The sequence below is a fragment of the Ananas comosus genome, linkage group 15 (genome assembly GCF_001540865.1).
Source record: "Ananas comosus cultivar F153 linkage group 15, ASM154086v1, whole genome shotgun sequence".
NCBI lineage: Eukaryota > Viridiplantae > Streptophyta > Magnoliopsida > Poales > Bromeliaceae > Ananas > Ananas comosus.
In genome coordinates this window covers 2,141,829-2,157,426 of record NC_033635.1, presented here as the reverse complement: position 1 = coordinate 2,157,426, position 15,598 = coordinate 2,141,829, and the positions used below count along the sequence as shown (strand labels likewise).

Sequence of the window (15,598 nt, the reverse complement as noted above, 5' to 3'; positions counted from 1 at the left end):
TTCTATTTCTACATCATTGTTTTCTCCTCTCTATGTTTTGCTATATCTTTGAGGACTTTCTCTAAGTTTTTTTATTTTATATTTTTTTTTCTGGATCCTATGATAAATGGAACTCCAATGGTGTGACAAGTATGTGGAGACATGAATGCGCTAAGTGTACTAACTTCTTTTTAATTTTTAATATTTGATTATTACTCCAATCTTATGAACTGCAAATGGGGAAGATCATTAATGCCATTCCCCACCAAATAAATAAACAAATAAGCAAAAGTAAAACGTGTTTCATGTCCTCATGAACATACGACAAAGTATATTTATTAATTTTAAAAGCAAAAAAAAAAAAGGATTTTGAAGGACCCATGCTTCTTTCACTTTCCCCTGTCCAATGCACACATATCAAAGTAGCACGAGGCATTTTCCTAAAAAGAAGTGATGTGAAATTGAAAATGCACCTACCCCACACTTTTGGTTAAGCTCAAACATTAATCACCAAGTAAATCTTTTAAAAAGAATTTAAAAAAAGAAGCAAATGGTGGTATAAATATATAGTTTTATTTTCGATTTCGATACATAAAGCCTTTTCTCAATGTTTAACTTGTTTGTGCTTTTGTTTTTTTTTTTTTCAAAGTCGGGGTAAAATCTCGAATATCAATTAGCAAATTTTTAATCTACTGCGATAGGTACGATTGTCGGCTATATATCATAATGAAAGGGAGTCAACACTGATGACTTTAATTTGGGCATAATTTGAGGTAGAATAACAAGCCAATAGCCTAGGACACGCCAAAATAAGCCACGAAAAGCTGTTTACATATATAATATTTTTAAAAAGTATATAACAAATATGCCACGTGAAACAAGTGGTGGTTTTGTTTCTTAGTTCCTAGTTTTGCACTTTATAAAAACACTCAAATGTCACCATTTTCATTTACTTTTCTCTCTCCCCCCCNAAAATGCTCCAAAGGGCAAGCAGCATCTTTTACATAGGGGAAGAGTGCAGTGAGGCCAGTAATGAGTTTGGTGGAGCCAATGCAGAGGTGTCGAGCTCGCGGCTGCGGCCGGAGAACGCCGTCGGCCTACGGCTTCTGATGCAGCAGCCGCGACGAGAAGGGCGGGTTGTTATGAAGTCCGAAGTGAAACTACGGGTGCTTCCAGAATCGAATGAGAATGCTCGACAAGATCACAAGAGTTTCCAACGAATGGGCTTTCTAAAGGCTTGTTTTCTCTGTCACAAGGAGTTGAGCCTACAAAAGGATGTTTTCATGTATAAGTAAGACTATTTTTTTCAGTTACTAAGCCTAGTATAGTTTTCACCAAAGGAAAATTGATGCTATTCTTTCTTTTAGGTGATAACACAGCATGTTGGATGCTTATCATATAAGAGTTTCTGAATGTGAACATGCAGAGGCGAGCACGGATTTTGCAGCGCCGAGTGCCGGCGCCACCAAATGACAGTGGATAAGAGAAGCGAGCGCGAAAGTGCCTCGGCAAAGCAGGGAAGCAGAACGAACCATTTCACACGGTTGAATGCGCGAGCATCGGATCGTCGGAGGATAGTAGTAGCAGCACAATTGACTTTTTAACACACACATGCATATATTGCTGCCCTTTTCTAACTGTAACATAGCTGTTTTTGCCAGTGTAGTAGATGATCTTTTATATACATATGAGAGTGTTCAGAGTGACAATTAGGGACTGTTGTCCTCTGAGTTTGGCTACTAATGACTACTAAAATAGTCAACATGATGAGAAGCTGAAATGAGCATCCAATGTGAATTTTTAGGAATACACCCTTAGATTTCAGTATAGACCTGGGTAGTATTCCAAAAAAGTCTCTTTTGTTTGCAAATTATTAACCCACTTCAAACACTACGTTTAAAATTCAGTGTTTCATATTCAAAGGGCGCGTCGAACATGCATATTTACTAATAGCTCAAAGGAAGGACTAAAAGGAGAAATGGTAAAAAGGAGAAAGAGCTACATACTACACCTAAAAGCCAAAACGCCACATGAAAGTCATCTCCATGCATGACAAGCCCATTTTTTCACCACAAAAACAGGGGGGGGGGGAAATAGCTGCTGCTGGCGAGCTAACCCAGCGACAGCAAAGCTCGAAAATATATAGAGAAAAAGTTAACCACATTTTTGAACATTAGAGGGCCTCAGTAAAATACCTAGAAGAGGGGTTTTGGGTCAATCCTTGACATCTGTAACACCTTCAGAAGAGATTTGAAACCTTGCTTCGGCTTCAGCTAAACAAGGAGAGCTTATCACTTTACAAATGCGCTCCTCCCCCCTTCCCTTGCGAAGAGCAAGCCTGATTCGTACAGCAGAATTCAGAACTTAAGTAATCAAATCAGGTTGGAAAAAAACACAGGAAGAAAGAATGCAATCTCGAGTTCATCTCAGTAAGACGACCTCGTAGTGGAGGCATGTGCCATGATGTTTCCACCGATCGGTTTGATCTGCGGCCCGGCAAAGATCGCAGAGCCATCGACTTGTGCGACAACTTGGTTGGTGATTACAACAGCTACTCCGAACTAGATGATGAAGCGAAAGGTGGAATGAACACAAAAAACTATTCAGAAGAAAAAGTTACTAACAGGAAATTATGTATAAAAAATACTATGAACTCAACCTTATTTGGCCAAGGAGTTCAACGAATAAGAAAGCATTAGAATCAATTATGACTTAGAAAGTGCTTTAATGATCTAAACTCGAAGATTATCCATAGAGTAAAAGCTAAATTTGATGAGCAGTACCTCGTCTGCCAATTTCTGAAGGCTTCTCAGAAACTTTGCTAGGTGCATTTGTCTCGCCGATAGTTCTCCTCTTCCAGAAAAATCTGTTCTGTAAAGCGCGGTGGCACTATCCACGATCATTAGAGCAAACCTACCAAAAAGAAAACACATAAAGAAAAATAATAATAATGGTCCCATAATGTCAGCAATTGGTTAATCATAAAGCACTATTAATATCGATGCTCAAAAAAGGGTAATGTACAGCACTCGCTTAGCAAAATCAGAAACTTTAGCTTGCACTAGATTCATCCACATGTAGCATCAAATGCTGCACTTAATTTTTCGCCATTAGCTACCAACGATAGCTAATGTTATCATTTCCAAAATTTTAATTGTGCTTCCCCACTTTAGCATCAGGTGTAGCAACAAAAGAACCATACTCACGAGATGATTAAATATATCAAATGAGAGTAAGAATTGCCTTATTAAACAGTAAACACAGCCTGTCAAGGCTCTGTAGAACCAGACTCATATTTCCTAAAATTTCCCTTCAAAAGAGGCTCCTCTACATATAAAGAGTTTCCTTTTTCCTTTAGTGCTGTGGAACAAAAGGGACAAACTACTAGATCTACTAAATACAAGATAACCAAAATATACTTGCCTGGTCTCGACCATCATAGAAGCCGCTTCTAGCAAAAGGCGAGACTGGTGATCCGTATTATACGCTCTAGCATACGCTACATTCTCTAGGACATCAGCACCATTTAATCCAAACCTGTCATGAACAGCAAGTTCCCGTGCTAGTTATCAAATGCAAGTCATCACATGCCCACAATTACACTGTGGTTTTATTAAAACCTGTCTGCAATTTGCAGAAGTCTCTGTGGCCTGAATGTGCCCTCTGCATCTATATACATTGCCTTTCCCTCACCACCACCTTGATCCAGTGGGAGCTGAAATGTCAGATTAGAAACTATTCATGCATGTAACAACTGTTTACTCCAAAAATATTTTCTAACATATCATCTTATGTAAGGGAACTAGCGGAAGATTAAGTGTTTGGTAGGAGTTATTTTATGTAAGTTTCAAAGTAAAGTTCCGAAAAACTTGACTTTGTGCTTGTGCCCCCTCCAGGAGCCAATAAAATTCTTATAAGTGGGCTGCTTTCTATTGCTTCAACACTTCATCACTTACTACTTACATTTCACTTAAACGAAACAAAAATAAAATAAAATAGTCAGATGAATTTGGAAATACACTTCCTCACTACTTCTTACCTCCAACCAAACATCTTCTAAGAGAAAATTGTACTATAAATTAACAGCATATATCAAGAAGGGCATGTTAACTTCAAACTGCATACGGATCCGGTTGGCAGAGATGTTCACCTGACAAGTAACACATAAAGTATGGCACAACTGAGTTTTTCCAGAGCGAAATTCACCATATATTTCAGTGATGGACCCAGTCTCTATTCCACCTGTTCAAAGCCACGATATTCAAAAAATAATAATAAAAAGAAAAATTGCACGATACATCTAAGAGCACAGTAGCACCAAAAGTTGCTCTTGGCTGTGAAAATCCAACCTACTGATACAGATATTACCTTCCAATATTTTATCGAGCTCGCGGGATCCAGTTGCAATTTGGATAATTTCAAGCCTCTGAGCATGAAGTTGGCTAGCACTGGTGAAACCCAATGGAACGAGCTTTGAAGCTGTCAATTAAAAAGTTTATGCATAGAACTAAAACAATTTAATAAAATAATTCATCCCGTACACGGAAGAACACACTCCTAAAATGATGTAAGAAGCACAAGGTAGCTTGCCTGCTTCAATTATCTTATCAACTTTCGCTTCACTGATCCCTTTAATTTGTAAAAGATCTTTCCTTGGCGAGTATGCAACTGATTCCACCGTGCAAAGACCAGCATCTTTGAGTTTTTTGACATCAAGGGCAGCTATTCCAGAAGCCTACGGCAGGCAACAAAAATAATAAGACACCCAACTGGAGCAAGTAACATAAGCTGGCATTTTGATACGCACCAATTGTTATAGAAACTAATCACTGTAACAACAAAAATGCTCACTACTTACCACGAAGACATCTTAATCAAGACTCAAAAGTTAGCTGTGACGACTGAAAAAGCTATGACTTGAACTTTCACAGCAGTGAAGTCAGCGGCAAGTAGATTATGACAACGCAAGAGAGCTCCTTGAGAAGAACTTATATCACACTAAGAGATGCGAAAGGATTAACTTCTTCTCTTATGTTGATTTTATTTTATTTTTTTAATTTCAATTTTCTAGGACTATGCACTAGTTCAAGTAGTCTTTTACTAACTAGCATTGGAGAACTAGTAGACCTGTTCTCTAAAATTAGAAAAGGCTGAAGTCGTGATTTATGAGCCATGGAATCAATTCAATCATTACAAAGAATAAAAAAGAATGTACTAAAATTTTCATGAGCTCAGATATCGGTTTTCGGGATGCATCTAACTCTACCGAGAAAAAAAAACCAAATTCACGGATTACATGCCTGTCGTCGCTGTCAATGGCTCGAACGTTGTTCATTTGTTCAAGCAACACCAAGGCAAACAATTTTATCACTGTGTTTATACTTGATAGTCGGAATTAGAGAAAGAAATGACTAGGAAGTGTTGGAAACTTCTAATCTAGTCCTAACTGAATAGTAAACCTGGGAATCATCAGATGTTAAAGAAATAACCATGAGCAACCATAACAGAAGCATAAAAAAAATCAATTGGTTCAAACTCGCATGGGTATATGTTATAAATGATGACCAATACAAGGAAATGAAAAAAATATTATGATCATTAAAGAAAAGGGAAACAAAACAAACAGCTGGATTCATCTCCCTGCATCAAAGTTAGGGGCGAATGTAGGCAACGCTTGCATACCAAATTTTAGAAGGAGAAGAAGAGCTTAGCACCCAAAATGGATGATATCCAGTTGAGAAAAATGGGTGTTTGAAACAGAAACTAAATAAAGATCAAATCTTGGCCACGGCCGGGGCGAGCAAGAACCAATACAGATCCCAACGGTAATAAATTTCTTGATAAGAATAGGAAAAACTGGAGAAAGGTTCGATCTTGATAACAACGGATGCGGATGTAGACGAAGATTAGGGTTTTGGTGAGAACTCGATAGTTTTTTTTTTTTCACCTGGAGCTGTTCGATGGGGAGAGGGCCGTGTTGCATCTCCTCTATCTCCTCTTGCTCCTCCGCCATTTTCTGGTGCTTCTGCTGCTGCGCCGCCATGGATGGAGATCCCCGAAAAGGTTGGGGGAGAGAGAGAGAGAGAGAGAGAGAGAGAGAGAGGAGCGGGAATTGGAGAAGAGGAAGGGGTTCAAAGATTTTCTAGGGCGCCAAAAGAATCGCTTTTTGTTTTTTTTGTTTTTTTTGTTTTTTTTTTCCTGAAATAGGGTCGAATCACAACAAACCGGGCACAAAAGCTCTCAAACCCGATTAGTAGTTGAATAGAGAGTAAAATTGCATTAAAGACCCTCACATTTCAGTTAATTTCTTATGCAGCCTCAAATGTTTTAAATTCAACTTTACCCCTCAACTTTTTTTTTCTTTTTTTTTTTTTTTTTGAGAGAGATTATCCGCTTCGTTTATTTCATTTAGAAATAAATTTAGCCGAAAATATAAATCAACTAGGATTCAAACTTTGGACCTCTGGTACCAACCACCAAGCCCTTTGCCACTTATTTTAAAGACGGTCGGTCCCCTCAACTTTGTTTTAAACTGTTTCAATTGTAGCCCTTATTCTGGAAAAAAAAATACAGTTATTGTTGCACAGGATCTAATGATCAAAAGGGTTCTAGCTGAAGAACAGCACCAGAACAATGCTCAAAGCAGCCCTTCAAGAGCTCATTCAAATGGCAGATTCAACCGAACTTTCGAGACCACACGATTATCACACAATTTCACCATTTAAGATCATGAAACACCACAATCGATTGAAAAACAATCGCCTTTTTTAAGTATCAACGAAATGAGAAATGAGCATTCGGTAACATACAAGTCATAAGACAATCTCTGCTATGATCCATCACAAGGGGGAAAAACAGATGGATGGCTATGCTTATTCTGATTCAACTGATGTTTCACAAGAACTGTAAGAAGAGCACTCCAGGAATTTGATCTGGCCTTTAGTAGTTCTTCGAGAAAAAGTTGCGAACCCTAATCGCGGAATTCGTCCAAGAATGCCTCATGGAATGCCTTGAGACGGGAGATGATGGCCGGGATCTTATCCTCCTGCGGCAGGATCGTGCATCTGAAATGCCATGTTCCAGGGACCTTCTCACAAATAAAGAACATCATTAGTAAGAACCACATATATGAAATAGAATCATAAAAATAATATTGAAGAATACGATGAAGATGTCCAATCTAGGGTGCTTGGCATAACTACTTCATAGACCGAATAAATCCTAAGTTGGAGAAAATGGGTACCTGTCCGAAGCCAGATCCAGGCACGACGACGATTCCAGTAGCTTCTAGAAGGCGGAGAGCATAGAAGGCATCAGGAGCTTTATTGACTGCTCTAGCAGCCTCGATCGCCTTCTGCGGTAGACAGATTCGGGGGAAGAGATACATCGCTCCCTCTGCCTTGTTGCACGTCACGCCCTCTAAGTTGTTGAATGCATCTTCTAAAGCCTGCACCCGGACAGATAAGTAGAGCTTAGATAATTTTAATGTCATGAAAGGTACGTCTAAGAAAGCGGATTTTACATATGTACATCCCTGCAAAATCATCTATACGTATGAACGCCGTAAATTCTTAATTTTCATATATACCTCTCCAAACTGCAATTTCTGACAAAAATGCCCAAATCTTAAGTTGGGGAGTTACCCAATTCAAGGGAGGAGTTGATTTTATATAAGAAGTATTGCAAAGATGGGGTACATTTGTCGACACGAGGGAGTAGACCTTACAGCTTCGACTTTTGAAGGTTTCAGAAAATTCAAAATTTGCAGGGAATCAGGGTTATAAATATGAATAGATAACTTTGCAAGGTTATACATAAGCATATCTCTTATTAGAGGAAAAGATGGAACGATAGTAAGACTGTATTTAGAACCAACCTTCGCACGGCGAGCTAAAGATGAGAGAATACCATCTCTCTCCGCAACATAAGATTCATATGATTCATCCCCAACCTGCACAATTATCCGAGACATTTTATTACGATCGCCGAAACTTTATAAAATGGAACATTTCATCTTGCAGTGCTATCAAAGGATAGAATTTTGGTTTGAAGCACATAAAACAACTTATTAACCTTAGGTGGATTCATCACGAGGCTTGCGAGAATCTGGCCAGAGATGTTCGAACATAGGTTTACAGATGCCACCTTGTAAATCTGCTCTCTAACATCAGCGCGAAAACCAGTTACTTCCATGTAACCTCCCCTTTTGCCACATTCTCCGTAATAGCCTGTTCGAAAAAAAGAAAAGGGCTTTGAGTTATATATTATGACTATATTATATTTAATGAACCGAGGACCAATATGAGGTTTACCCTTAGAAACGGACTGAAATGATACTAGATGTAAATCTTCTTCGCCATATCCCATCGACCTAGCAACCTTCTTGAATGAGTTGAATTTCTTGTCCTCGACATAGATATTTTCTTGATAAACCTACGAAACAATTGCATGATCCATTAATAAGTACAGGGAATTAGCTCACTGGAACTGACAAGTGCACAAGAGTATCAATAATCAAATTCAACCATTGAATGGCCATTCGGGCACAGATCAATCTATGAAAGATTTCAAGAGTTTCCTACCTCATCTGCTAGAAGAACCAAGCCTTCATTCTTGCAGAATTCAACAATTTCACGCTGATTTTCTTCACCAAGAACCTGAAAAGGATACAATAATCATTACCAGAAAACAAAGGCAGTAATTTCAATCATTCCCGCACACACACACACACACGCACGCAAAACTGTTTGCAACTGCTAGAAATTTTTTTGTACATCTCTGTTGATTGAGCCATCATCATGAGAACACAGAGAAAGTCCCAGTTTAGGTTATGCTTCTAGAACAGACTCTACTATGAGAAGAAGCAAAAGAAAAAGATTGAGCTTTCGTCGCTAATATGAGCTCCTGAGCCCCAAAAGCAAAAGCCCCAATTTGAAGCATATGCTTCTTCTGTAGAAGAAATCTTTCAGGATGATTACATAAACATAGCTATTAGGTTTTTTTTGGGGGCGGAAACAACCATTGCCAAACATCACGTCTGCAAAAGCTCCGTCGGGACCAAACAGGCCTAATAATAGTATTATTCCATGACTATCGCAAAACCCCTAAAAGGAAATTCTAGTATTATATAGCAGAATTGACAGATCAAATGTTGTGAGGAAAAAAAATATGATGAAAATGTGTTGATCCTAATCCCAAAGTGTCAATATTTTATGTCAAAGAAACAAAAGAACATGAAACAACCTGCCCAGTAGGATTGCCTGGATTTATTACGACCAATGCTCGAACATTGATGCCCTTGGATCGAGCCTCTTCCAGTTGTTTCTTTAACTCAGAAGTCTCCAGTCCCCATCCGGCTGCTTCATCAAGGTAATATGGAACCTGAAAGGCAAAATATTTTCTTAATTAGTACTTGATCATCCAACTTGTATTGCACTAATTAGTAATAAATCATAAAGAATTTTAGTAGCAAAATAGCAGACATACAAGAGAGCCACCATGAAGAGCGATAGAGGCCGAGTACAACGGATATTGAGGGATGGGGCAGAGAATACCATCATTCTCGGACCGCAGCAATAACTGCATCATCATATGAACCTGAGAAGGGGGTGAAAAAAACAATGATGAGAAAAACAACAAATCTTTGTGTTTATTTGTCAAAAAAAAAATGTAAAAATGGAGACTAAGTATATACTGCAGGGCTTGCTCCATCAGTTAAGTAAATATCCTCTGGGTTAGCAGGAAAACCATCACGGGCAGCAATTCCAGCAGCAATCGCATCCCGTAAGCCTTTAATACCCTGTTTAAAAAGTAGTAATAAAAAAGAATAAATCCATCGAGGTTTTTTTTTTAAACGAATACTAAGGTAGGGTGCTCTTACCTGGCTATGACTGTATGCTCCCGTAGCTCTACCGGGGATCACATCTAGAATTTGCCAAGCTCTAGCTATAGCATCCGCGCTGCAACAAGACGCGGAAAAATAATACTCTGGTCCCATAAAATAATATATTCAATTATGCTGTCACAAGTTGAGAGATGGTCAAAAATCCCAGGTCACAATAGAAAAAGTTAGCCGTTACACCAAAGCCCGCTATCGAGATTCTTAAAACAGGAGCCAAAAAAAAAAAAAAAAAAAGAAAGCGGTGAGCAATGTATACGACGAACTCCTAGCAGTCATGTACCATGATAAGCTTTTCATAAACCATTATATGACAGATCCTAAGCAAGACTATAAAGTTTTACTAATAAATAATATATTGCACTTAAAGTGGATAAGATAATAAAGTTTTTTTCGGTTTTCAATATCTTGGTGTTTTACCTGAATAAGCCATGAGTTTCATCTTTGTCCAACAGCGATGGATGGTCGCATAAGGCAAGGACCTGGAAAAAGATTCATAAATGTGCAGCAGAAATTGAACTACATTGCGACAAACCAAAATTCAAAGGAAATACGCTCACCTCACGAAAGAATGTAATCGGCTGCTGACCAAGTGACTGAGGATTGCCAATGTTGCAGTAGAGTATCTATCAGGAAAAAAAAAAGGGAATTCAAAATTAAACTGAGAAACAACCCACAAGATGGAAGTATATTTTCAGCTGCAAATTTTAACAAACATAAACAAAAGAACAGGGATAAACCTAAAGATGCAAGAGAAGTAATATTTATAGTATACCTCATCAAAAGGGTGAGAGCCTGGCTTTGTTTGTAACTCTTCTTGCAAGCGCTGGAGTTGGGCAAAAAAGATACAGATAAAATTTCAATAGCAAGCCAAAACTTCAATGATCATTACATTCTGCAAACTAAGCAGTTTAGAGACTGTTCTCGTTTCACAAATGAATCTTAAATTGTCTTCGGAATGAATAATATAGCATCAGTACAATCTATGACAAACACCAGCTAAGGAAACAACATCCACAAAATCGATTCATTATAATGTCTGATTTGGAGAAAGTTTCCTAGAATGCTACCCAAAAAAAAAAAAAATCATACTATTTCATGCTATGTTCTATAGCTTATCTCAATCTTGGATCGATAACTATATTTGACTGCAATTGAAAAAGACCGAAAATGGGAAGCTAATTTAATTTACCTGAGCATGGCTTACAATCTCTCCCCTGACGGCATACTCGCATTTTAAAACCTAAAAATGGGTTTGAATGTCAGTATAAGCAAATAATGATAATCTCGGGCCGTGTATAACGCCTCAAGCAAACTTTAGAGGGAAAAAAAAAAATTAAAGAAGTTAATACTTAAATGTAGTAATAACACTTCAAAAACATGGTCAAATTTAAGTCTTGGACAAAGCCAAGTAGGAACATACAGAAGCCAACAACTTAAGCATCTATACTGTGAGGTGAGACAACAACATTGCCGAATACAATTTGTTCTTGCACAGGTGGATTCTTAAAACCAAGCCAAACACTACAATAAACTGGAAAATGTAGATATGCAATAACTTAAAAAAAAAAAAAAGAATAAGTTTTAAATCACACTCATCCACTGAGACCGAGCAAAGCATAGACACATGTAGAGAAGGAAAAGAACATTGATCAAAAGAAAATTAACCACAATAATTAGAGCTTTAACTCCACGAAATAGCAGAGAGATTTGCAACAGTGACAGGGCACCACTGATTGGTAAACAAGCTATCGAGTGCGAAGCAAGTTTGGAACTAAAGAGAAAGCAAGCAATGAGATAAAACTATCGCCTTCGACACAAATAGTTGGAACAGCAACCATAACAATCCACTTCAAATCACCACCAAGGTGGCCAAATCAATCCCAGGAACAACCGATCGGTGCATCTCTAAAGGAGTCGACAGCATCAAATCGAACAAATTGGGAGAATCCCAGATCCAAAACCCCCAAATTAAACCCCCCAAGCAAATCAAAATCGCACCTTTACGGATCAAATCGAAAAAAAACTCCAGAAAGGCCTCACCTTTGGGTTAATGGACTCCACAGAAACCGGAGAAGAGGTGATGGTAGTCGACGACATCGCCGCCGCCGCAGCAGCAGCAGCAGCAGAAGAAGAAGAAGAAGAGCAAAGAGGCGAAGAAGGGGCGGATCGGGAGAGGAGAGACCCAAAGATCAATTTTTTCGCTCGTTCCGTGGCGAATCGACGCATCTTCTATACCCTCTCCCTCCTCGGGGGATTTATATAAAGGAGTCCTCGTGGGAACTGCGTCGGATTGCGTGGGGGAGGGGCAAACGCCCACAGGAAAAGGACATGGAATTGGGGGAGGTGGGGTGTGTTGGGGGAGGTGCAAATTTGTACTCTTTTGCTGTTTGTGCTTACATAAGCCCACGGGAGTACGCGTGAATGGTATTCGTGTTCCATGTGAGGAGGGGGCGCGCACAAGTGCCGCTTCACAGCAGTTATACTGTATCATCTATATTTTCACACCACCCAGCGAATATGCACACAAATTTTCTAAAAAAATAAATTTATGGTGAGATTAATAAATTCTAGAGATATAATTTGATTGATTAGAAATAAAAATATGATTAATTGCATATAGATTCTCGCAAACACGATGAATTATAGATATATTTCTGCTGAGTTCAATTTTCATAAGTTATTCCTGTAAAAATCTTAATGTATTCAGATATATCTCTATCGTTAGTATCCATTAAAAAAAAATCTAGTTAATCACAGTTAAAATATTTAATTATAATTAATTAATAATATGAATTGATAATTTTGTCCTTCTTTTTTTTTCTCTTCGTCTTCGTCTTCCTCTTCCTCTCCTGCTTTTTTTTCTTCTTCTCTTTTTCTCCTCTTTCTTTTCCTTTTCCTCCTCTTTTTTCGAATCGGCTGCACCTTCACCCTCCGTCTCGTCGCTGCAAGTTTCAGCCATATCCTCATTGACTGCAACTCCGACAAGCTCCGCACCGCCACCGCTGACGCCGCCGCCGCCGTCCGCTCCCGCAGCCCGAAAAGGAAGAGAAAGAGAAAAATGGAGATTTGTGAGGGCATTTCTGTAAATGGATACCAGCTGGAGTTTTGGAAGGATATATATGTGAGCGTAGAAAATATCATTTCACAAATTTACTGTTAAAAATTAAACAGTTCTCTAACGGATACTAATCAAATGGACATATCTGAGTACATTGAGACTTTTGCAGGAATAATTTATGAAAATTGAATTTTACAGGAATATATCTGTAATTCATCATATTTGTAGGGTCCTGTATGCAATTAACCTATAAAAATAATATAGTGTTATTATCGTATTCAATACCTTTTCTTCTTGACCATATATTATCAGAAATAATTATTATTTTGTTAGGGGTCGGATTAAACTACATACAATAAGATAAGAGATCATCATCATAATAATAATAAAAGCATCACATGGGAGGAAAAAAAGAGCTAGCGATTACGAGGCAATGAGAGCCGTGAAAGATTATAATATTTAGTTTGAGTAGAACTGATAATTCTATTGAGATAGTTGAAAATTAAATAAAATGTAGTGTTTGAAAGAGTACTGTTATTTGTCTCGCAAAAAAACAAATACAAATTTTATACATTTTTCATCCAATTCTCTAGTTCTCGCACTATTTTTATCACACTTTGGTTATTTGAATGCTAAAAATGCAAAAGAATTATCTAAACTATTGAATGAATTTAGTATTAAATTTACATCTAGTTTTTAATAAGCGTAAAAGTAGCATTTTTCTATTTGAAAATTTACATTGCGTCCCACTAGACCCCGCCATTATGCTTTCAAGCTCATTTCTTTGTTTTTTTTCTTCTTTTTTTTTTTTTCCTTCAAAATTTCTTTATGTTCCATCTTATATAATTTAACTAATAGCATTGAATATTAATTCTAAAATTTAACCAATAGGGTTTGTACATTACAATATGGTTTTCATGATTTTTTGGCCTCTAAAATTTCATTCAATATTCAATATAGTAATGAAGTCCTATGTGCTGCATTAGCCCAGCTATTAGACTGTTTCCAAAAAAAGAAAAAAAAAAGTGAAATAAAATATCAGGATGAGACTAAGACTTTGTTTGGAATTGCGGGAAGATTACGTTACGTGTAGTGAGAAAGTACGATACAAAAATATCATGTTTGTTTCTATATGTAATATTGTGTTTCGTATATCGCGATGAGTCGGTTACAATATATTTTTTACAGTTCCACCAGAAAACGCATAAGCATATCTCTATATTTTTTTTTTTCAACTCCATTTTATCTAATAGCGTTAGATAGACCTCAATACCAAACTAAGCCTTAATTTATTTTTTTTTTTTTCGTCTCTTACATAAGTCCTTTAATAATAAATCGGGCCAATCAAAACTCTGCAAATAAAATTAAAATTCAAAGTCAGACTCTAAAGGCTGTAATTAACCAGTCAATTAATTAAGTTTGGTCAGTAATTTAGAGGGTGGGGTGGTTTGATTTGTTAATCCACTGGATAGATTCTTATTCCAGGGGTGTCTTAATTTTCAGTGGTCACCGTGGACCCATAGATATTCTACTCACAATAAACAAGGTGCGTTTTTTTTAAAAAAATTTATTATTATTATTATTATTATTTTTAAAATATAAGTTAACTTTTTTTAAGAAGGGAATAAAATTCCATTACTTAAAAAAAAAAAGGGGTCCTGCTTTTTACAGACACTTTTAATTACCTTGCTAAAGAAAAAGCTTTAGACACCTCATTGGAAGCTTTTGATTCGTTGATGCGTATCAAATTTATCGCTATTCAAAAATTTATTATAAAAAAAAATTGAGCCCTAAAGAGAAAGTTGTAATTTTTGGATAGAGAGAAGCTTTGAAACAACCGTATATCGATTTTGCTTCCACCCAAAAATTTATTAAATTTTTTTTAACATTAAAACTTAAAAAAATAAAATTTTAATAATAATATTATAATATTTGAATAAAACTAAAATTGACACGTGCCAGTAAATTAAAAACTAAATAAGGCTTCGTTGAAAGGTTTAGTGAATCGAAAACTTTTCAACGAAACTTCGTTGGAAAAACATTAAAAAATTTTACATTCACGTAAAATTTAGCCTAACATAAAAAAAGAAAGGGCACCTCTGTAGTTTGCCACTTTCTCACTTTACTATTTTATAATTTAAAGGGTACCAATTTAGTACCTTGTGATTTTTTTTTTTTTCTTTTTGTTGGCTCCTCCGTTAACAACGATAAATTATATACAAAAAATTTTAAATATCCTATCTAGATTTATCGAATATTTATTTTAGTACATTTTAGTTTTAATTTTGTCACTTATTTAACGAAAAAAAATTAAAAAAAGGATAATAAAAAATAATAATAAAATTATGAGATACTAATTTATTATATTTTAAATTACAGAATATTAAAGTAAAAAAATGCGAAACTATGAGAGTGATATTTGAAGTTTTCTTAAAAGCAGAAAGATTCGACGCTATTGTGGATTTCTGGGATGACTAGCGTTTGACAAAAAGTGCTTTGCCGAAAAGCGCTTTTGGAAGAAGTACATTTTATATTGGATCATAGAAAATCTGTCGTTTGGTCCACTTACGAGCTTGGATTTAGACTCGGGGCGGATCGGATATTATCCGACCCGTTTTAAACCCTAGCTCCGCATCCGAGCACGTGCCTGTCGCAGCGTC

General features: G+C 36.9%; 3 protein-coding genes across 5 annotated transcripts; 1 reads left to right on the top strand and 2 right to left on the bottom strand.

Annotated features, from left to right (window-relative positions):
• LOC109721337 lies at positions 949–1,718 on the top strand. Of its 2 annotated transcripts, none has more exons than XM_020248893.1 (2): positions 949–1,270; positions 1,406–1,718. In XM_020248893.1, exons 1-2 carry the CDS (start codon positions 954–956, stop codon positions 1,581–1,583), a joined length of 495 nt encoding a protein of 164 aa, XP_020104482.1. In that variant the 5' UTR covers positions 949–953; the 3' UTR covers positions 1,584–1,718. The 2 variants fall into 2 exon arrangements, with proteins under 2 accessions (XP_020104482.1, XP_020104483.1); XM_020248894.1 differs by having other exon boundaries at positions 1,347–1,497.
• On the bottom strand, positions 1,170–6,361 carry LOC109721336 (DNA repair protein RAD51 homolog). 2 transcript variants are annotated; one of them, XR_002219194.1, is made up of 9 exons: positions 5,927–6,361; positions 4,570–4,714; positions 4,348–4,458; positions 4,130–4,221; positions 3,600–3,694; positions 3,403–3,516; positions 2,763–2,892; positions 2,175–2,540; positions 1,170–1,244 (listed from the first exon to the last, which is right to left on the bottom strand). XR_002219194.1 is itself a non-coding variant. In XM_020248892.1 (9 exons), the coding sequence occupies exons 1-9, from the start codon at positions 6,020–6,022 to the stop codon at positions 2,194–2,196; spliced, it is 1,029 nt and encodes a 342-aa protein (XP_020104481.1). In that variant the 5' UTR covers positions 6,023–6,361; the 3' UTR covers positions 1,816–2,193. The 2 variants fall into 2 exon arrangements, 1 of the variants encoding a protein (XP_020104481.1); XM_020248892.1 differs by lacking the exon at positions 1,170–1,244 and having other exon boundaries at positions 1,816–2,317; positions 2,419–2,540.
• On the bottom strand, positions 6,681–12,255 carry LOC109721334 (alanine aminotransferase 2). Its single transcript, XM_020248891.1, has 15 exons — positions 11,921–12,255; positions 11,070–11,120; positions 10,653–10,703; positions 10,438–10,503; positions 10,298–10,359; positions 9,860–9,938; positions 9,674–9,778; positions 9,466–9,576; positions 9,223–9,360; positions 8,562–8,636; positions 8,292–8,412; positions 8,053–8,207; positions 7,856–7,930; positions 7,223–7,426; positions 6,681–7,066 (listed from the first exon to the last, which is right to left on the bottom strand). The coding sequence occupies exons 1-15, from the start codon at positions 12,104–12,106 to the stop codon at positions 6,950–6,952; spliced, it is 1,596 nt and encodes a 531-aa protein (XP_020104480.1). The 5' UTR covers positions 12,107–12,255; the 3' UTR covers positions 6,681–6,949.

Excerpts from the sequence above, each read along its gene's own strand:
- LOC109721337 (XM_020248893.1), top strand. The coding sequence starts at position 954 with ATGCTCCAAAGGGCAAGCAGCATCTTTTACATAGGGGAAGAGTGCAGT. Across the intron at positions 1,271-1,405 it reads AAGGATGTTTTCATGTATAA|AGGCGAGCACGGATTTTGCA; the intron begins GTAAGACTATTT and ends GTGAACATGCAG.
- LOC109721336 (XM_020248892.1), bottom strand. The coding sequence starts at position 6,022 with ATGGCGGCGCAGCAGCAGAAGCACCAGAAAATGGCGGAGGAGCAAGAG. Across the intron at positions 4,222-4,347 it reads GCTCGATAAAATATTGGAAG|GTGGAATAGAGACTGGGTCC; the intron begins GTAATATCTGTA and ends GGCTTTGAACAG. Across the intron at positions 2,541-2,762 it reads TTCAGAAATTGGCAGACGAG|TTCGGAGTAGCTGTTGTAAT; the intron begins GTACTGCTCATC and ends TTCATCATCTAG.
- LOC109721334 (XM_020248891.1), bottom strand. The coding sequence starts at position 12,106 with ATGCGTCGATTCGCCACGGAACGAGCGAAAAAATTGATCTTTGGGTCT. Across the intron at positions 9,361-9,465 it reads CTCTTCATGGTGGCTCTCTT|GTTCCATATTACCTTGATGA; the intron begins GTATGTCTGCTA and ends TTTGCCTTTCAG. Across the intron at positions 7,427-7,855 it reads CTTTAGCTCGCCGTGCGAAG|GCTTTAGAAGATGCATTCAA; the intron begins GTTGGTTCTAAA and ends GTCCGGGTGCAG.